This window comes from Lepisma saccharinum, chromosome 17 (assembly GCF_977018435.1).
Source record: "Lepisma saccharinum chromosome 17, izLepSacc3.1, whole genome shotgun sequence".
Taxonomy (NCBI): domain Eukaryota; kingdom Metazoa; phylum Arthropoda; class Insecta; order Zygentoma; family Lepismatidae; genus Lepisma; species Lepisma saccharinum.
The window spans coordinates 60,972,278-60,994,405 of NC_139245.1; the positions used below are offsets into that span (position 1 = coordinate 60,972,278).

At 35.9% G+C, this 22,128-nt stretch overlaps 1 protein-coding gene across 1 annotated transcript; it reads right to left on the bottom strand.

Annotated features, from left to right (window-relative positions):
• Positions 1-722: 722 nt before the first annotated feature.
• LOC146001440 (uncharacterized) lies at positions 723-21,602 on the bottom strand. Its single transcript, XM_083138760.1, has 6 exons — positions 21,474-21,602; positions 17,294-17,724; positions 7,642-8,085; positions 7,104-7,221; positions 6,477-6,608; positions 723-923 (listed from the first exon to the last, which is right to left on the bottom strand). Exons 1-6 carry the CDS (start codon positions 21,600-21,602, stop codon positions 723-725), a joined length of 1,455 nt encoding a protein of 484 aa, XP_082994886.1.
• Positions 21,603-22,128: the final 526 nt, after the last annotated feature.

The window sequence follows — 22,128 nt, forward strand, 5'->3', positions numbered from 1 at the left end:
ATGTAAGAAAGGGATGGCTGAGTTTTTTTTGTTCTGTGTCAATGAACTACTTTCACATGATATGACCTTTGCATGGTCACTCTAAACAATATGCTGTGAATCAACTTTCTTGCTTATTGCATTCACTAAATTGTACTTTACTTTTGTGTTTGAGAAACACATATGTTCACTGAGGTTTACACAATCTCTTTGTAATGAATCTACTAGACCTGAACTTTCTTGTGAAACCACATGTTCGTAATTTTCATTAGAAGCAAATGCAAGTTTTTACTCACTATGATCACTTACACTGCATTTTCCTCCAAGCTTGACAGCTCCAAGCTTCTACCATCAGCTGAACCTACCAGAAAAAAACAAAGGGATGTGATGTTTGAAAGTGAAATTGTCACTTTAAACAGTTCTGACTAGGGCTGAGCTGACACCAATTTCAACCAATGCTGACATTCTGATTCTCACCGATACTGATTTAAAAAAACAAAGGCTTGTTATTGACAGTCATACTTACTGATCACATCACATTCCTTTACGGACATTAAGTAACTCCCAAGCTATTCTCATATAGCATTACAACACCTTAAAATGTCTTGTGACACTTTGTTTTATTTCATGTGAACTTCTCTCTAGACCCAGAGGATGCAAATAAAAGTTTTTGAAATGTTGCAAGAATTTTAAAAGTGTTGTAGTCACATAAAAAATCGATGGAATGTGTGCCTCCTTCAATTTCATGTAAACACTAGTTCTTCATCTGTCTGAAGAGCTCTGGGCAGCATCCGAATTGGCAGCAGATGCCACCTAGAGCATTGTTCCACCAGCAGAATCTGCCTACCGCCATTGTTTAAATTGGCAAAATACATGAAGTTGGAGGGAAGAGTTGGAAGGTGCATGTGTCTCAACTTGCTGTTGCCCTGCACTTGGCAGCCATACTGCAATTGCAATGTTTACTTTGATGAAACAACATTTACTGAATAGACTATGTAAAACTCTGTGCTACTTGGACATTTTATCAGCAACACTATGTAGAAAAGTTGTAAAAGAATAAATCACATGCCACATATGTAATATGAGTACTACATTGGTGGAAATCATTGTGATGTTTGCTTCATGTTTGCCTTCTGCTTCTGTAGTGTACGCCTGCACCCCAGATCGCTGTAGGTGATGTTAGAGCTGACACCTGGTGGGGAAAGTGGCAACCATACTTCAAGGGGACATGTAGATTCGAAGGACTAAATGGGAAAGAGCGCTTGTCAATTTAAACACAGCCCTGCAATCATCTGGCCCAGAAACAACACAGCATGATAGTAATGCTGGTTTCAGAAACTTTCACCCTTCTTACTGCAAAAGTGTGTAAGCAGGAATTGGAAATTAATGCTTTATTTTATTTACACACAACCTTTACACGTCCAAAAGAAGTTTGGTCTCAGCTTTTGATGTTGTCAATCATCTGGTTCCCACAAGGGTGGGGATTTGTTCAGAATTTCCCAGATGTCACAAGGAAGGGTGAAGGAACCTTTTAAAAGGAACACATGTTGCTCTTGGACAAGCTGCTAATGAATCATAAACAATGGTATCAGTGCAAAATTTCAACGGATAGATTGGTATTGGCTCAGCCCTAATTCTGACACGGTAACGGTTCCGATTGTTTTATAATTTCTCCTATCACAAAGACTAATTATTGTAGAATTTTGGAAATCATGGAAAACAGAAACAAGGGAATGTAGGGTATCATGAAGCTAACTTTAAAGCCCTAAGAATGAAATTAAAAGCGGAAATAAACAAAGCTTACCAAAACTACCTTAACAGCTGTGAAGCTAATCTGACTCATGACCCAAATCTATTTTGGTCTTTAGTGAAGAATAAAAGAAAGCATCCACCAGCCCAACCAACCAAACTCAATGGTGAATCTATTAGTAACAATAATATCCAGAATCTTTATGCTACATATTTCGAATCTGCCTTTTCCACAGAACCATCCTCTTATGAAACCACACGTACAAACGTGCTCCCGAAATCCCAACTTAGTATCTTAAGCATCCCAGAAATCTCCCTAAAAGAAATCGAAAAAGCCATCAAGAAACTCAAACCAAAAAGAGCAGCTGGACCGGACCTAATCCTCCCCCCTAACATTATTAAAGGTTGCTCAGAGGTGCTCAAATTCCCTCTCCACACCCTCTTTAATTTAATCTTGAAAACAGAAAAATTCCACGCAAGTTGGAAAACGACGGAGATTTGTCCAATCGCCAAAGCAGCAGATAACACAGACATAAGTAACTACAGACCAATTGTGAAACTGTCAGCTCCAGCTAACCCTTTGAGCAAATAATTTATAACCATATTTACTCGCATGTCAAACCTATCCTTTCGCCACACCAGCATGGATTTGTACAAACCTGTTCAACTGTGACTAATGTCATCGAATTAACAAATTACGTTGCGTCAACAATTGACGATAAAGGACAAGTCGATGTAATATACATGGACTTCTCAAAGGCCATCGACACGGTACACCACGATACTTTAATTCAGAAACTAGCTTACATCTGCCTCTCCCCGCAACTTATAAAACTACTTGCTTCATATTTACAGAATAGACAACAATATGTCATGCACCAAGGACTAAGGTCCTCCTATTACATACCCAGCTCCGGTGTCCCCCAAGGTTCGAACCTAGGCCCCCTGCTGTACTTCATTTTCATTAACAATTTACCAGATGCACTAAAAAAACCTCTGAAAAATTAATCTTTGCTGACGATGTCAAAATTTTCAAAGAAATTAAAAGCGATCACGACTGCACGAAATTACAAGACGAACTTAACGAAGTACTTGATTGGTGCAAAAACAACAAGGTTAATCTTAATCTCAAGAAATGCAAAGTAGTATCATTCACACGTAAAAAATATCCCATCCAATACTCATATAACATTTCCTAAGAGAGAATACTGTAACTCATCTTGGAGTCACATTTGACAAAGCTTTAAATTTCCAGACACACACTGCATGCATCCTCAGTGAAGCGCACAGGAACCTAGGATTTGTGATGAGAATGGGTAGCCAGTTTAAGAAAAAAGAAACCTTTTTGCTACTTTACTATACATTTGTCAGATCAAAACTTGAAAATGCCTCAGTCGTTTGGGACCCGTTATTTATAAAGGAAATCTAAAAAATAGAGAAACTACAAAATAAATTCTTAAGGTATTTAGTATATAAATTAGATGGCATTTATCCAAAATTCACTTAGGGTGACATCTTACGCCACATGCTGAGTGTTCCGTCCCTTGAAAAAAGAAGACAGATGCACCAGTTAACCTTCCTTTCCAAACTTGTCAATGGAAAAATTGACTCCTCCGCACTTCTCGCAAAAATAAACTTTTATGTTACATATTCAAAATTAAGACCCAGAAATGACCTCTTCCAAATTTCACGCGGTAGAACCAGGATGGCTGAAACGGATCCCATGAGGAGGATGTGCACGTTGTACAATATAGTCTCCAATAATACCCCTGACATTGATCTATTTAGACATAAAAGCAAACATATTATGTGAACCCTGTATATAATAGCATTGTAATCAAATATGTTGTATACTTTATGATATACTACCCTTGTATTATATATTGTTGTTATGTAATGATTATTCTGTTCCATCTTATATGTAGTTCTTTTCTCATTGTCTTTGTTTTCTGTTTCCAATTCTTAATTACTTGTTTTGTCAATATGTATGTGAACTGAACTCAGTTAACCTCAAAACACTGTAACTAGGCATTTGCCAGTAGTGTTTAATAAATAAATAAATGCCCAGGCCAGTATTTGAATCTGGGACTCCTGGCATTGTAGCACAATGTGCTAACCACTACAGCACAGGGGGCGGTGATTTATCATATGTAACAGAAATAAAACACCAATGCAGGCATGCTAGTAAAAAGAAAACAGAAGTTCGACAACTTCAAATTTTCCAGCAAATTCTAAATTATTCATAAAATCTCCTTTCTTACCTTAAATTGGACTTAATGTTTTCCTGCACCAAGGAATATTTTTCCCTTTCCCCACACAAGTGGAACAGAAAAAGCAGGAAGGAACAAGCTGTTTCTCCTGCCAATGCTGTTTTGAGCAGTGGAATTAACAACACAGATCATATCTCTCTACACACCCACATACTTTAGCTCCCTCACCATCCTTGTGTACAATTGGGGAAGAAACCAGGTGACCAGAAGGGGTACACAAATTAAGTTCTTTAAGTAAGTTACTTAAATTCTGATTTAGAAGCTTGTTTTAATAGTTTGCATAATCAATAGTGAGCAATTACTAATTTGTAAAATATAATTTTTAAATATGTATGAAAAAAGTTGGTTTACCAATGGTAAATATGGTAACATGAAGAATACACCACTGGCGTAATACAAGTGATGAGTGGCCACACAAAGACTTACTACAGCTTGTGTAAAGGTCAAGGGAAAATGATATGTGTTTTAAGTTCACAATGCATGCATGCATGAATTATTACAATATCTCAAATACTCTTCTGTTATTTCATTCAAAACCTTTTCATAGTATCTGTGGTAAGACTGTCTGTGTATGTGAACAGAACACTTTTGGCAAACAGAAGTGTAATATCAATTAATCAGTGATGCAAAATTAATGTATACTGATGATTTTCACTGAGAATTTTATATTTTTAAAATTACCTGAGGTTTCCAGGTTCTATAAGTGGGTGAGACCCTCCCAAATATTCACAATGCTATTTCATGAAGAGTTTTAGGCAGTCTTTCTTGTTGCAAAAATGCTTGTTTACCAGCATCGTAGCAATCGTGAAGTGAATATGCATAATCACATAACACTATATGTAGTCATAATCCCAAAGTTATTTGACAACCAGATTTCGAGTTTTCTCTTTCGAAATATGTATTGTTACAAAAAACCAGGCAGTGAAAATTATTTGACAGAAGGATGGAAATTAAGATCATTGACAGTTTCTGCAGATGCTATATCATAAATAGAGGACAACAAAGAGATGACTTCACAAGATTTATTTCCCTTTGAAAAATGAAGACTGGAAGTGAAAATTAACCTAAATAACCTTCTATGACTTCTTGGAATCTTGTGCTTTAATATAATACTACATTTTGTTGGATTTTGATGTAATTTGGAACTAACAGAATCCTATGTAAGCTGAAAACTTCTACATCACTTTGCTATAGAAAATAAACATTTCCATAAAATGGCTCATTTACTACTTGAACAGTGAGTCGAATTTAAGATTTTTAAATTTGTACGTTTTCAGTCAGTTTTGAGCCCCATTAATATGTTCTCAATATTTTTACTTAGAGTTTACTTCAGTTTTGCAATCCGTGTCTCAGGAGTCATGCACAAGATAAGCTATTTTCAATTATGCATATACGTATAACACAGTTTTATGCATTTACGAACACAGCAAAGATTGGCCTAATGACTAGTGAAGTCAAAATTTTTAGTAGTCTATGAAATGCATAGTGTTTAGTACAAAGGAACTGCATCTCATTAGAAATAGGAAGGTATAGTATGTATTCTTACTTACATATTATTTTTAAGTTCCACAGATATAAATCGTTAGTGGTGTGTGAAATAAAAGAGATGTAAACCAATGTTTAATCAATTGGATATTGGAAGTATAATGTACATATAAAGAGAGCTGATTCATGGAAGCCTGCATGTTACTCAACTTATGTATCATTCAAAAATGTATTAATAATCTAAAATATATAAGAGTTGTTAAATTTGATTACGAGTCCATTTTTACTATGTTTCCTAATCTGAAGATATACAATTCTAAGACGTCAGATAGTTGTAATTAGATTTTTTCCGTCATGCTAGATGTTGGGTGCCCGAAAACTAATTTAAAATTCCTCTTTCTAGGAAATTGTTATCTACATGCTGGAAGCATCAATGAGGACAGCCTGAGAACTAGGGGTCCATGCTTAAGGTGGCATAGTGGCTGTTATTCCTCGAGTGGTCCCTGCCAAAGAAGATAAGTTGCAATCTGATGAAAGAACCACTTAGTAAAGTGAAAGAACTAATGGATTGCAACACAAAATGCTTTATATTACAAAATCTTTTTAAATTTCTCATTTTTCAAATTATTTATTGCACATGAAATACATGCTAGAACATAAAAGGTTTGCGTCTAGTACGAAACCTTGAATATCTTGAAATAATTGGATTCTGTTGAAAAATATATTAAATGTTGAATAAAAATGGGACTTATAAGATGTATGAATTCCTGAATGTCGTCTAAGATCTCCCATCTGTACAAATGATTTGTTACATGTTGCACACAAATAGGGCTTCTCTCCTGTGTGAATTCTTAAATGTCTTACAAGATGTGCATTCCGTGTAAATAATTTGTTACATGTTGAACACACGTAGGGCTTCTCTCCAGTATGAATTCTTAAATGTCTTGCAAGATGTGCATTCCGTGTAAATAATTTGTTACATGTTGAACACACATAGGGCTTCTCTCCAGTATGAATTCTTAAATGTATTGCAAGATTTTCCTTCAGTATAGATGATTTGTTACATGTTGAACACTCAAAGGGTCTCTCTTCAGTATGAAATCTTGAATGTTTTGCAAGATCATCCTTCCATGTAAATGATTTGTTACATGTTGCACACACATAGGGCTTCTCTCCAGTGTGAATTCTTAAATGCCTTACAAGATGTGTATTCCGTGTAAATAATTTGTTACATGTTGAACATGCGTAGGGCTTCTCTCCAGTATGAATTCTTAAATGTCTTGCAAGATGTGCATTCCGTGTAAATAATTTGTTACATGTTGAACACATGTAGGGCCTCTCTCCAGTATGAATTCTTAAATGTATTGCAAGATGATCCTTCCATATAAATGATTTGTTACATGTTGAACACTCAAAGGGTCTCTCTCCAGTATGAATTCTTAAATGTTTTGCAAGATTTTCCTTCAACATAAATGATTTGTTACATGTTGAACACATGTAGGGCCACTCCTCAGTATGAATTCTTAAATGTTTTGCAAGATCTTCCTTCTGTGTAAATGACTTGCTACATGTTGAACACATGTAGGGCCTCTCTTCAGTGTGAATTCTTAAATGTCTTGCAAGATTTTTCTTTAGAATAAATGATTTGTTACATGTTGAACACTCAAAGGGTCTCTCTCCAGTATGAATTTTTAAATGTCTTACAAGATCTGCATTCTGTGTAAAAAATTTGTTACATGTTGAACACATGTAGGGCCTCTCTCCAGTATGAATTCTTAAATGTATTGCAAGATGATCCTTCCATATAAATGATTTGTTACATGTTGAACACTCAAAGGGTCTCTCTCCAGTATGAATTCTTAAATGTTTTGCAAGATTTTCCTTCAACATAAATGATTTGTTACATGTTGAACACATGTAGGGCCACTCCCCAGTATGAATTCTTAAATGTTTTGCAAGATTTTCCTTCAACATAAATGATTTGTTACATGTTGAACACATGTAGGGCCACTCCCCAGTATGAATTCTTAAATGTTTTGCAAGATCTTCCTTCCGTGTAAATGACTTGCTACATGTTGAACACAGGTAGGGCCTGTCTCCAGTATGAATTCTTAAATGTTTTGCAAGAGTTTCCTTCAGAATAAATGATTTGTTACATGTTGAACACTCAAAGGGTCTCTCCCCAGTATGAATTCTTATATGTTTTGCAAGATTTTCCTTCAGTATAAATGATTTGTTACATGTTGAACACTCAAAGGGTCTCTCTCCAGTATGAATTCTTAAATGTCTTGCAAGATGATCCTTCTGTGCAAATGATTTGTTACATGTTGAACATATGTAGGGCCTCTGTCCAGTATGAATTCTTAAATGTCTTGCAAATTTTTTCTTTAGTATAAATGATTTTTTACATGTTGAACACTCAAAGGGTCTGTCTTCAGTATGAATTCGTAATTTTTTTTCAAGATCTTCCTTCCACATAAATGATTTGTTACATGTCGAACCTTCAGTGTTTGAAGATTTTGTAGATTCTCCTTCGCTTGTAGATTCTAGATTAGTTTCACTGGTCTTTGATGCCGAGCAGGATGTTGTTGCTACTGTCGAGCTGCAAGAAAGAAATCCTATTTGAAGCGATTTGGGTCTGAAATTTTGATTTCAAACATAATGAGTGTAAGATATAAATGTGTAGCATTATCTAAGAATTTTTTTTGAAGAGCACATCAAATTTCTAATTGATACATATACATATATACCAGTTATAACCTGGAAGGAGATATATGTTATTAACCCTTAAGTAGGCATGTGGGGGTAAATTTGACCTCCAGGTAGATCCTTTTATGCCCCGACATTTGTGGGCTGGTGACACTGCTAGCCTACTAGTACCTTCCTAAATTAGTCTAATTTACATGTCAAGATCACTTCCTTCAATATGTAACTGAAGCAAGGTGAAACTGTTCCAAAGTTGCTGGGGGTCAAATTTACCCCTGTGTGCCTGCTAACATGTGATTTTTTTGTTGCTAATACATTTAAAACTTTTGCTTACTGTGCTTTATGAGTGAATTATTTTAACAGTTTTTTCTTGCTGTGTTTGGTGACCACATTTTAAACTTGATGTTTCATTTTTTTAAGAAATCAATCAAAACAATCATGTATAAAAGACAGGTGGAGTGTATATGGCGGCAGTTGGTGGATATTTCAAACGATGATGAACATACTTCATCTGAAGCGTTTCAAGATGAAAAATTGACTCAAGAATCAGATCGTGATGCAAGAGATCATGTAAGAGAGTCTGAACATGATAGTAATTATGAGACAAGTGGTGATGAAGAGAAAAATATCCTGAAAGAAAATAGACATTATTTACTGGGAAATGACAAGATAACTCGCTGGGAAAAATTTCCTGCTCATGTTCGAATGTTTGTACACAAAGTATTAACATTTTTTTGGCTTCCTGGACCATGTGCAGCTGCCAAAATTACCAAGTCTGCTATCAAGACTTTATAGCTTTTCATAAATGGCACTACTGTAAGAATCATTGTAGAAAATGCAAATTGCTACCTAGAAATGATACGGAGAGAGAATTTAAGGAAAAGGATGTCAAATAGACCAAAGCAACAGAAGTAAAAAATCAAGTTTATGTGACGTATTATACAGGGTGGCACACAAAATGATTCCTATTTGTTTTTTTTTTATTTATTTGTTTTTTTTTCACATCTGAGATAAAGAATGGCATCATGTGTGTCAACAGCAGTTGCAATAGCCATTGGAAATTTTGATCATGAAATGTGAAGCATAATTCAAGGTGCTGCCACTAGGGATCTAGGGTAGACAACATGGCAGACTAAGGAAGACTTGCAAAAAAAAAAATGCAACTGTGCTATTTTTTTCTGAAACAAAAAGCATTGTTGTGACTAAGATGCGTATTCATGCACATTTAAATATTCGGTGGGCACCCTCTAGAAAAACGATTCACAAACTGCATGAAAAGTTTCAAATGGAGGGACCAGTACTGGAATCGAAGCGTGATCGTTCCAAAAATGTTAGCCTTTGACTGAGAATATTGAAGCTGCTTGAGTCACTATGCAGAGGAGTCCCAGCAAATCGGCTAGAAAAGCACGAAGCAATAGAACTAGGGATATCAAGATGTTTCGTTCAACGGAGTTTTAAAAATAATCTTCATATATATCCGTAAAAGATTTCCATGTTATCAAAAAAAAAAAAACAAATGAAAAGAAACAGCAGAGAATGGTAGGGATGAGGATAACAATGCAACACTGAACATCTTTTTGTTATCTGAATAGGTACACTTTCATTTGGATGGTGGGGGAAAAGATTTTCCGAAAAAAGCAGCAATATTTAATGGTAGTTTTTCTTGTATGTACGCATTGCTTGCATTGTAGAATTATTCTCATGTAGTTTACGGTTATTACAAGCATAAGAAAACAGTTTTTCATTGTGATGTTTCAGGAGAACACACGCTTTCTTCATCAGACATTTATTTTCATTTTGAATAAAGATACAGTTATACCAACGGTTAGCAATTTTTCAAACAAAATAATCCGTTATATAATGAATGTTGTCAATGTTACATTGTTGTAATATAGCAACCTAACTGCGAAAAGAAGCAGTCTGTTTTATTTTTATTTCAGATATATACATTTTTTTAAGATTCTCTATTATCCGTATGAATTTTACTTTATTACACATAATATTTTATGTTTGGGGGTCAAATTTACTCTCAAAAGATGAAAGAGACGCACCTGGTTAAGGGTTCAAGACAATTTATGACAGGATATTTGAGAAAAAGTGTGCTACTGCTTCACATGGTTTTAAACTTTCTTAAATTACCAATTAGTAAGTATAACACAATTATTCGACATTTGAAAATGATACAAATGATGATGAATGAAAATTTTTTTGAAAAAAAATACTGTTTGTATAACACTAACAATACATTCAAGTACAGTAGATATCTCTCTTATGGTTTTCATTGTAGAGTCGGTCAAAATTTGGGTTGTGCAACTATTTAAACACATTGTATAAGGCATTCCATATCTGGAGTACCCCATTATGCTTGCAAGGTGAAGCACCCTAAAATATAAATTTGCGTTTTATGTTTTAAAATGTCTTAAAACAATTGCCATGATGATAATAAAAGCACGTTGGTTCTTTCCAGTAACAATATTAAAGATGATGGAAATATTCTAAGCCTGCTTTCCCAAGGTCTATTTGAGACTGATTGCTTAATACTAAGTTATTCTATGTTGCCTTTCTGCCAATTTTGGCAAATCACAACAATGAGGATGAGTGGTGATATTATGAAATTGCTCAAGCAACACTCACGAAGAACAATAATCTCCAGCCCAGGATTCAAAAACTCGGGACCCCTGCCATTGTGGCATGCTGTGGTAACAAGTGCACCACGAAGGTTCACAATTAAGCCTACCTGAATTGAAATTGGTATATTTTGGGAATCTCGTACACACAGCATAGTGCCAAGTACAGACTTTTTTACAATAAAGTTATGTTTTCTTTGGTACAAAAATACAGAATCTTTTACAAACATACTCTTATCGCAATACAGACATTGGCGTGTCCAAAGAGGGTTGGCTGGTGGGGATCATAAACCCACTTTTGCCCAGACAAAATAATTTAAAAGGCAGGAAAAAACTGCAAAGAAATGGCTGGCTACTAAAAAAAATGTATAGTCTCCCTCCCCCCTTCGAAAGTCTTTGGTATGCCACTCTATATAGAGCTTGGTAGAGCTTTTTCTAAGCCCATGTTATGCACATTAAGGCTAATTGCGACTGGGGACTTGCAGTTTAAAGTGGGATCTGAACATTTCGTACCTCAACCTTGTGTCAAACCCAGGACACCTTGATTATAAGGAGGCGACATTACCACTACGCTATCCATCAAAGGAAGAAAAACGAAAAATGTTCCACAACTTCTCAAGGCATGGACTGCTCAACTGGGAACAAGGAAATGGAGGAAAACGGGCTGTCCCACATTCTGATAGGGGAGGAAGTGTGATAATTTACATTGATATCACTGGGGAACAGTGAAATTGCGGCACAGTGTTTGAGAGCTAATTTAGGGCAATTTCATGCTGCTGAATAATGATATAATAATATATTTCCTGAATTGGCTCTAATTTATGAAATAAATGCAACTAAACCAAAATGGCGGAAACATAAGATATACATATAAATGAACTTCCAACAACAATTTAATATTTATTTTTGTGATTACAATAATTATTATAAAAATAAATTTATATAGGCCTATGATCATAATAATTAAGAAAATATGTACACAATGAAGTAACAAACTATGTGAAACGTTTTCTATAGGATTTCCTGCTGTATTGCTTTTTAGCACAATCCGTCTGTAAGCTCCAACAGTAGTCGGCCATCACGTGGCGATCCCACTGTCCCTGGTACCTTTCTTCCATTATCCTTATATCCTGATGGAACCTTTCTCCCCGTTCTTCACTAAAATCACCAACGTTCTCAGGGAATCTGTCAATGTGGCTATGTAGAAAATGTATCTTCACACTCATATTAGCTCCCAATTTCTCAAAATTTTTCAACATATTTCCAACTATATCGGGGTACTTTTCTGCTCTGTGATTCCCCAAAACGTTTTTGACGACGGACACAAAGCTCAGCCAGGCCTCAGATTCGATGTAAGACATGTAAGTTGTAAAATTGGCGTCATTTATAAGTGTACGAATTTGTGGTCGTCCGTCAAAGATTCCTGCCTTCAATTTTTCAATACTTAGTCCTGGAAAAGTGTGGCATATATATTTGAAACAATCACCACTTGTATCTAAGGCCTTGACAAACTGTTGTATCAACCCAAGTTTAATATGCAGTGGCGGAAGAATGATTTTGTCCCTATCTATCAGCGGTTCATGAATGATATTAGCTTTTTTAAATAATATTTTCCCTTGGGGGCCAAACTTTTATCGTCCAATGCTTTTCTCTAGCACGACTATCCCACAAACATAGCAAACAGAGATACTTTGTGTACCCACTTTGCTGTCCTAGTAAAAAATTCACCATCTTCAAATCCACACACACGAGCCACTTATGTTCAGCATATTAAATTTTTTTTCTAAAACCATTTTTATGTTTTGGTATTCTTCCTTAAGGTTTGTTGAGTGTCCGATATATTGCCTAGCAATGCTTCATAAGTTGCCTAGCAACAATTTACAAATAAATAAATAAGTTTCTTATGGGAATGTCAGCCTATTATCAAATTTTGATATTACCGAGAAAAGCGTAGAGTAATTTTACCTCCTACATTTTCCATGGTGTGTTTATTTTTATAACTGGAGTCAATTCAACTGAACCAATCATACAATTGGCAATCACAGCTGTTTTGTGTGCTGAAACTGTTATTAAACTTTATGCCGCAAAATAAAATCTTTTATTTGTTCCCCAGTGTATTTCTTAATATTTATTTTTTTCTCGGGAATGGAAAGAGGCCTCAATATTTTTTTAACAGGTAGCCTGTTCTAATAGTGAGCTTCAATGCCCAGTAAACAATTCTTTGGGATACTGTTGCTTAAGATACTAGGAACCAAAAACAGGAAAAAAATTGCATTTTGGACCCTCCTTGTTGCTGCATAACAATGGAAAGCGACAATGTCCCATGAAAACAATTGAATGTATTTAAGCAAACAGTCTTATATTAACAGTATAGCAAAATAAAAGTTTGGAATGGTGTTGCTTTGTAAAGATACAGCACTCCAAAGTTACTCATGTTTCACTTTTCATGAAAAATGGAACGTGTGACCTTGAACTTCAACATTTTCTACAGGGGAGGGAAAATTATTTCAGGGGTTCAAATTTGCACAATATTAATTTATCATTACCTACTTATTCAACATGTAAGGAAATGAAGCCAAACAAAAAAACACAACTATCTCACTTAGTTCGAATTTCAAAATAATGGCTCCTAACATCATATATTGATTGATTGATTTGTTGTATTAAGTTCACTTTATGCACTGAAAGGCTAATCGGGACTGGACCTACATTTCAAAGTGGGATTCAAACCACTTGTGCCTCCACCGGGCATCAAACCCGGGACCCCTTGATTACAAGTCAACGACGCTAACAACAGATATCTATGTCATAAATTCTTAATGTATACTAACGTAATTTATGACAGCTGTATTAGAGAAAGGGTTTAGCCTAAAATCCTTCAAATCACTGAATAATCATTGAACTTGCGATGAGTACTGCACCAGAGAAAAATCAGGCAAGCTGAGCAGAAGCATTTCTTGGGGAATGCGTAAATACTTACAGATATAACATAATCTTACATTACATTATTACAACACTTTGCACTCGGTAAATAAGAAGAAAAAAAGAAACAGGAGAGGGCAGGATTGAATCTATGATGTTTCATTCTTGATGAAAAACTATAACAGGGGGACTAACAAAACTGCTCCATGAGATTACTAAGGAGAAACTGTGTAAAACATATTCATGTCAGTGGAAAAAACTTGTGCCAGACTTGTGAACCATTTTTCACCACAGATCAAGGAAAAGTCACAATTTACAGAGTTGTAGCAGTATTGTGCAAGATATCATTACTGATATCTCACCTAAAATTGTACGAAATTTGTCTCATTGCATTCAAATGTAAGGACAATTATATCCAGGTGGAAGAGAACCTGTTCAGTGTTTCAAACTGGACAATTTTTGTGCCACTTATTTTATATTTGTGAAATAGGTAACACACAGCAAAGGGACTGACAGACTGGTTTTGATTTACTTGATAACATCCACAATGTGTTTCCACAATTCTACACCAACTAGTCAGGACACACACACACACACACACACACACACACATATATATATATATATATATATATATATATATATATATATATATATATATATATATATATACATATATATCAAATGATATTGCACTAAGCATGAAAAAAAATCAACTCCCAAGTTTAAAGAAATTAGTGGCATAGTGGCATATAACAAGATTCCTCCTGAAACAATCTGTCCATGAAATAAGTTTTCTTGTGTTGTATTAATTCAAAACACGTTTGCTGTTGATTAAAAAACGGTTTAACATGTTTACAATATAAATAACATTGCTCTTTCTTTGGAACAAAAGTAAAGTTTTGCCAACATTAACCTTGAGTTGTAGCTACAGAACATTACCTCACAAGCTAATAAGTATCATTTCCAAGGTTGATGTTGGCAAAATTGAGATGTTTGCAGTAGAAGCTAAAATGGAATGCTGAATCTTGTGATGCATCTGCACAATTCTTTTTTTATTTGCTATATTTTAGTAGCAATTTAATTTTACAATATTGAGATACAACTTAAGGGCAAGTGATGGATTGTTTCTCCTAGAACAGTGGTGTCCAAAGTGTGCACCTCGGCGCCCTGAGGCACCTTGGCTGGCTTACAGGGGCACCGCAAAATGTTCCAATATATTCAATCAATGATGTGATGTTTTCAAATATGTGCTTATTTAGTACTTTTTACACATAAAATGTTTCTGAATTGTAAATAAGTGTCTATTTCTGAACTTAAGGCAAGCAACTTAACCACAGTAACTGAGCGTTGCAAGTATTAGATAGGCATATATTCTGATTTGGGTACCGTGGGAAAATCTTCAAACACTAAGGGTGCCGTGAAATGAAAAAGTTTGGGAACGTCTGTCCTAGAATATAGTGATGAATACTTTTAAATCAGTGAACTTAGATGTGTTTTTTAACCTAATATTCACTTCAAGGTACACAAAACACAATTAGCACAGACATTTGGTCCAAAATGTGATCCACATAGGAAAAATGTATTCCAGAATATTTTCACCATTTTTTTAAATCTCAAAACCTGGTTCTATAAACACTCAAAAGTGAAAAGTAGTATAAATGCAAATGGCACAAAACCAAATATTAGAATCCTAAAAAATATATAAAATTAATCAAACCTAACACACCTAACCTAATATGAAGTAAAATTATGATTGGTATTGAACATAACAACATGAATGTCTTAGCACCTTTTAATCTAACACTCCCTAAGAAGAGAAAAACAATTATCTGTTAGAAAAGTATCTTTCAGTGACACGCTGAAGGATATTTAAGAATATGTGCTAGTGTCCATGTGAGAAGTATTTGCCAAATTAAGTGTATCTGAGAGCACTTTCACATTTCTTCTGAATAAAATATCATTGCATGTGCATGCGGAACTCCTAACAGAATTAAACTAACATTCTAAGTAACATGAAAGTACTATCAGCACTGCAGTCACTCTAATGCAAGGAATTTGCCTGCACAAATGAATTCCTTTGAAATCAAGCTTACTGATGCAAGAACAATAATCCAAATCACCACCTACAGCATGTTTCAAAATGATTTGAACTATAAAACATGTTCCATGAGCAATGCAATATAATAACCAATTGAATATCCTGAGAAATACATGAAGCACATCCTTAAGTATTTTTTTAATGGCCCCAGCAGTTCTAAATTCTGAATTCTGCCTACAAGTTAAAGGCTGACCAGTTGTGAAATGGTTGCCTGTGGTGTGGAAAAAGCATCTTGCGAGAGTAGGTTGGTCGTGAGTGTGCAACATGTTTCATACACACTTTCATTAAGATCCAATATCTCAGAACTCTATTGTATTAGTGCTGAGGTGCAAACCATTGAAGAGAACATCCTGAAAGCTGTCTGGATGAGTTAGATTATCATATTGACATGTGCAGAGTAAAGAAGATTGCTCATGCACACATTGAGCATTTGTACGGTAAGTTTGCGAAAACCATTGGCACTTAACTTGGATAGTTACATAACACTTGTGTGAAATGGCATCTTATTTTGAAAATTTATGAACAAAATACATTGAGCTGAAATTGTTCAAATAATTTTGAAACACAGTGTATAATAATTAATAGTCCACACGCAGAACATATCACAAGGAGTTGGCAATGATGTCATGACATGATAAATAGTATAACATAAAATAAAAACACTCATTACTTTGCTACAACACACCTCCATGAACTAAAACAACAGAGGCAGACCACCATGGCAAATTGATAGTTAGGTCTTGGGTTCAAATTCCTAACTGGGAATGGGTGTTCATTGTGAGTGTGACTTCATCACTCATCTTCTCAATTAGCCAAAAGTGGAAGAAAGGTGATGTAATATACCAAATCAATCTATGAAAAACAACAGAAAGAGTTCATATGCAACAAAATTTTCATAAACCAACCATATTTTGATCTTGAAAAATGGAAACCGGGGGACTTGGAATCCATGCTTCATTGTTTAAGTCCTACATGTAAGAATTCATAACTCTGTCCATATACAAGAAGCAATTCTGAAATTTACAAAATATTTAAGTTGAGGAAATTTGAGGAGGAAGTATGGCCTCCATGGCAATTCAGTCTAAGGTGCTGTGCTTTGGACTCCAACTGCGGAACAGCATGGGTTGTAGTCTGCTTGGGTTCTTGGTCTGTGTACAGAGACCAGTGGCAAGCCACCATCGTGAGGAAATTGTGGAGCTAGGAGTGAGTAGCATAACCAAGTCCCAAATATCTCCTTTCATGGCTGAGGGTTCAATGTGCCGACCACACGTCACCCCATTACCGGTTAAAGATCTCCACACCTGTAGGTATGATTGTGGGAGGGAGACTGACAGTCAGGATAAATGCCAAGGCCCTTCCAGGGCTGAGGAACCACATGTTACATTATTTCATTATTATGATTCAAGTATTGTGGTACTCCCTTTCATTAATTTGAAAATACTTCATGAACTCACCTTTCTGTCTCTGCAGATGGACCTTCATGTTCAATTGTGAGTTCACTCTTCACATCTTCAGGGTCTACATTAACATTGTCACTCTCATCACTTTTGCATCTAACAGCAACAAACTTTGCAATGTCATCACTCGTATCCAAATCTTTACTATCCTCCTGCAAAAATGCATTCATCCCAGCACAAGAGTTCAAGTAAATGTGAAAGGAGCTCCGAGCAAAATCATTTGGCTCTTCGACTTTCATTTGTCCCTTCTCTGGTTCAGATTGAATAACTGATGATGATGATGCTGGCTGCCAAGTGTTTTCGGTTGACTCTTCACTTGGTTCACTCTTGATTGAACAACTCATGACGTCAGGATCTACCTTCAGTAGGTTGGACAAAGAGAGATCGTGAAACTCCATTAGTGTTGACGAAGATAAGGCACTTTCTATCTGAAAATACATTTTACACACAAACATCAGATGGTGTTCTAATTGAAGGCAATATACAATACATACATAAATATGTATGCATGGATGTGTATGTGCAACAAGTAAAAAAGGAAAGTGGAAACACGTACCAGAAACGAAAAATTCAAATTTTTGCAGCTGGGAGTGACATCTTCAGTGGTTGAAAAAAAAATTGAAGTCTTGTTAATGTGATGGTTAGGAAGGGTTGGGAGACTTTTTTTTCCGCAGACAACTGGGTGTGGTTGCACTCATGGCTGATGTGTAGTCCCTCTCATCCTTTTCATACTGACGTGTTGGCAGATTGGTGTAAGGAGAGGATGATCGCTACCCGGAAGCAATAATTGAAAGGCATATTGTGATGGTTGGTATGGATGGCAAAGGTTAATTCCAGATTGTGGGTGGAGTGACAGTTGTTCATCTTGATGTTTGAGTGTTGTGAATTATTCCCCCAGGAAAAAGACACCACACATGTTCCACGTGAGGACATAGAGAAGGTTTGAGGTGTGTTAGGTCCCTTTGGGGTGAAATGTAAAGGATATCCAATGTTGACCAGGTTTCATGTAGGCAGAAGTTGTAGTTCTGTCAGGAGATTGGTTATGTGTTCAGGTGTTGTCTCCTGAGGGACAGATAAAATGGGATGGCTTTCTTGGTGTGGAATGGGTGGGAGCTGGATAAGTGTAGGTGTTATAGATGCTTGGTGGGTTTGGCATGTATGCTTGTTTTCAAATGACTTTCCTCAATGTGCATATGCAGGATGGCAATTTGGATGGTGCAGTGGGCCCAGGTGAACTTGATGGAGCAGAAGTGGTTGAGTTGGTCCAGGAAAGTGTATAGAGATGGTTCTGCATGTGTCCAGAGCATGAAGATGTTGTCTATAAAATGGAGCCATATGAGTGGGTTTTAGTGGTTGGGTCACTAGGAACTCTTGTTCGAGTTTGACTATGAAGAGGTTGGCACAGGATGGAGCCATTGTAATGGTCATGGCTGTGTCTCGGATTTATAGGTCATCTTGGTCTTCAAAGGTGGAGCTGTTGCACATGAAGACAAGGTGGCTAGATGGATGAAGAAGTTAGTGTAGGGGTTGTGGGGGTTTTCGTCTGCTGCTGAAGAGGTTGAGGGCTTTGATTCATTTGGTTTATTTTAATTCATTTTCTGTCACTTTTGGCTAATCCTGACAATGAATGATATGTTGAAATTGATGAAGAGACACTCACAAACGACATCCATGCCCAGGCCTGGATTCATACCCAGGACACTTGGTGCCATAATACAATGTGCTAACTACTCCACTATGGAGGGCAGCCAGAGTATGACGGAAAGAGATATGTTCGTGTAAAGGGAAGTTACATCGATGGTAGCAAGGATTGTTTTTGGGGGCAATGGTGTAAGGATGTTGATTTTTCTGGAGTAAATTGTTGGTGTCATAAAGATAGGAGGCAGAGCGTTCGCAAGAGACTGGATATGGAAATCCACAAATACTGAAACTTCTTTGGATGATGAGTTGTAGCTGGGACCTAAGTTTTGATCTGTGCAGTCTTTAACTTCTTACAAACTTCTCAATAAAGGTCAATGAATGCCACTAAATGTAGTCTTCACTCTTTCATTAATGTGTAAGGTAATGGAGGTGCAAAAGAAAATGACTGGAAACCAGTCACAGGAGGGGCACCTACCAAGTTAATTAAAAGCAGGATAACTGACAAGATAAAAGCTCCATATTGGCTACATATGTACATATCAGCTGTTGCAAGGAGAGGAAGATTTTGAAGAAACAATTGCAATACCTCCTCATTTCAGTCATCTATTGGTCATATTTCTGCCATAACACCAGATGTTAGAGTATGTACATTATATTAGTAGATGTTAATAATACTGTGTTTGAACACATTAGTAAGGACAATTGGGATAATTTTGTATGGGAATTATGTACAACAGTGTATTGTGAATCGTTTGCATGAGATACCTAATAAATTGAAGACTTGGTGCTATTTTCCTCTTTAATGATGATTACATTGTACCATGTACTTTGTAAGAATTAAATGTACAGTGTTGACATCTTTGCAGCATTATTTTAGTGCTAAATAAAATAGTACTGCAAAATATGTAGTAATTTGATACAGGTATGAAATGCATGCTAGATAAAATCAGGGTGGACAAAAATCATAAATTTTATTTTAAAAAATAATTTTTGATTATTTTTTATATCTACTAAAAAAACAACTTAAAATTGCTTGTATGGTTTATGGCACCATAGACAAAAATATGTTTTTTTTTATAGAAAAGCATCTTCTGGCCCTGTAACATATTTGAACAGTTTGATAAAAACAAATAACAAAAATGTGTAATTATACATTTATCTGTTTCTGATACTGTACATACACTGCCTTTCAAAAGTTAAGCACGCAATGCAAATTTTCGAAAGCGTACATGAATTTGAGTGGCTGAAAATCGCTGCGGATGTAGAAGTCAGTTTCTATGTGTAGCTTCGTTTTTGTAAGTAGAGAGTGGATAATCTGTACCTAAGCTCCGCGTCAGGTTAAGTTTGCAGCAGGTTTTATGTATTAATCCGCACGAGAATGGCGCTCAGAATCATCCGTGCCAGTCTTGACTGAACCACCGAGCTCTTCATATTGCAGACAATGAGAGAATCAGCAGTATTGCCAACCCTTTAATATATCAAAACCCATGCATGCATATCAAGCGGAACGCATTTTTGCTTCTTTTTGTCTCCTGAACCATACAAATTTTAAAGTACTTTCTGCACATATATTATGTAATAAATGTGTCCCTACTTAATATAAATCGTGAAATATCTTCGAGGGCATTTGTGTATGTGTCGAGCACATGGAAAAGAAAAAAGCAAAGGTAAAAATAAATGACAGGTCCTTCTTGAATTTAATGAGTTATTGTTCGTTTCGAAAGTAAGAAATTTATGAAAATCTTGGTTGCTTCGTACGCAATACATACATTACTATAAGATACACGCCCTTCAAGTTTACACTACCAAAAAAAACATGATTTGTTATTGGTGATATATACAATGTACAATTGTCTGCTATTATTTCTCTGTTTGGTTTCAATGTATGAATCACTTCACTAAACTAGGAGCCAAACGTTGGTCTGTCCATTTCTTGGTGATAATCACCCTTCTCTTTCATTGCACGGAACAGTAAACATGCATCTTCAGCAAAGCCTTCATTGCGCCAGTGCATGAACCAATAACCCCCTCCCACGTCGTTGGTTGCTTCAGCCCTGGTGGTGGGTTTGCACGCTCCCACAGTTGAATCAATGTACGACCCAGGTTGACGCATGTCTCATCCATTTTTTTTTTTTTACAGCAGATATCTTTTAATACCGCAGAGATTCTTTTGTCTTCAAACAACAAACAATCGTTTTCTACTAAACTCAACTGCAAATCATTCAACATCCGAGACAGTTTGTGCACGCATTGACAGCAAATCAGAACATGGCCTGTTTTACTTTGGTCTTGTTGCTCTAAGGAGGAATATGTATTTAAAACAAGTTGTTTAACTTTGAAGAGCTTTCTCCTTCAGATGATGCTCAAAATAACACTCGGGCAAAGTCGGACACTAAACAGGAGACCTCGATTCAGCCATTCTCGCCGCTGTACAGTACGAATAGCAATGAATCACAATAAAAGTAGGGTTAAAATAGTGGGATATGCAACACTGATATCACTGATTCAATGCGATTTGCAACATATTCAGTCTCACTCGACTCGCTCTTGAGCTTTTGTGTTCCTTCAGCGCTATCGACTGCCCAGTTGGCGAATCTGCAGATTCAAGTTCGTCTGAACAGTGATTGCAACTGATGAAGTCCATACCTGCTAATGGGTGTATCATTTTGTCTGTGTATTAGGCCAGCCATACACCTGATCTGACACGACGAGTCACGACGTGACGATACGCAACACGACGAGTCACTTTGCTTCCAACAAAACAAAACAAATATTAATTATTCTTCTCAGGGTTTTTTCTGGAAAGAAAGTTTTCGGTACAAGTTAGTTTGTTGTTATTATTTGTTATTGTGCTTATCATAAGAACTGCTCTAAATATTGTGGTATATTAAATGATCATTAGACCTCGGATTTTAGCTATTTAACTTATTTTTTCCTTTGCAGGTAAATGAGAAATAAAAAGTTACATCAGTGTTTCATTAAAAGATGCAACAACTGATGAAGTTTTATAGTGCCTAAAATAACCTAATTTGCTTGTTAGAACCTATTTTAGGTTTTTGTACCCAAATCACACCTTTTCTTAGGATTTTGTATATTATTAAGGTTTCATATTATTGTTACATCACAGAGGTATTTGTTCAGTTTCGTATCGAAAATAATTCAATGACTAACTTGTTAGAAACATACTCTAG

Coding starts and splice junctions, on each gene's coding strand:
- LOC146001440 (XM_083138760.1), bottom strand. CDS start 21,602: ATGATACACCCATTAGCAGGTATGGACTTCATCAGTTGCAATCACTGT. Junction 17,725..21,473: donor AAAGCTCAAGAGCGAGTCGA/GTGAGACTGAAT, acceptor ATGTATTTTCAG/ATAGAAAGTGCCTTATCTTC. Junction 7,222..7,641: donor AGACCCTTTGAGTGTTCAAC/ATGTAACAAATC, acceptor CATGTGTTCAAC/ATGTAACAAATTTTTTACAC.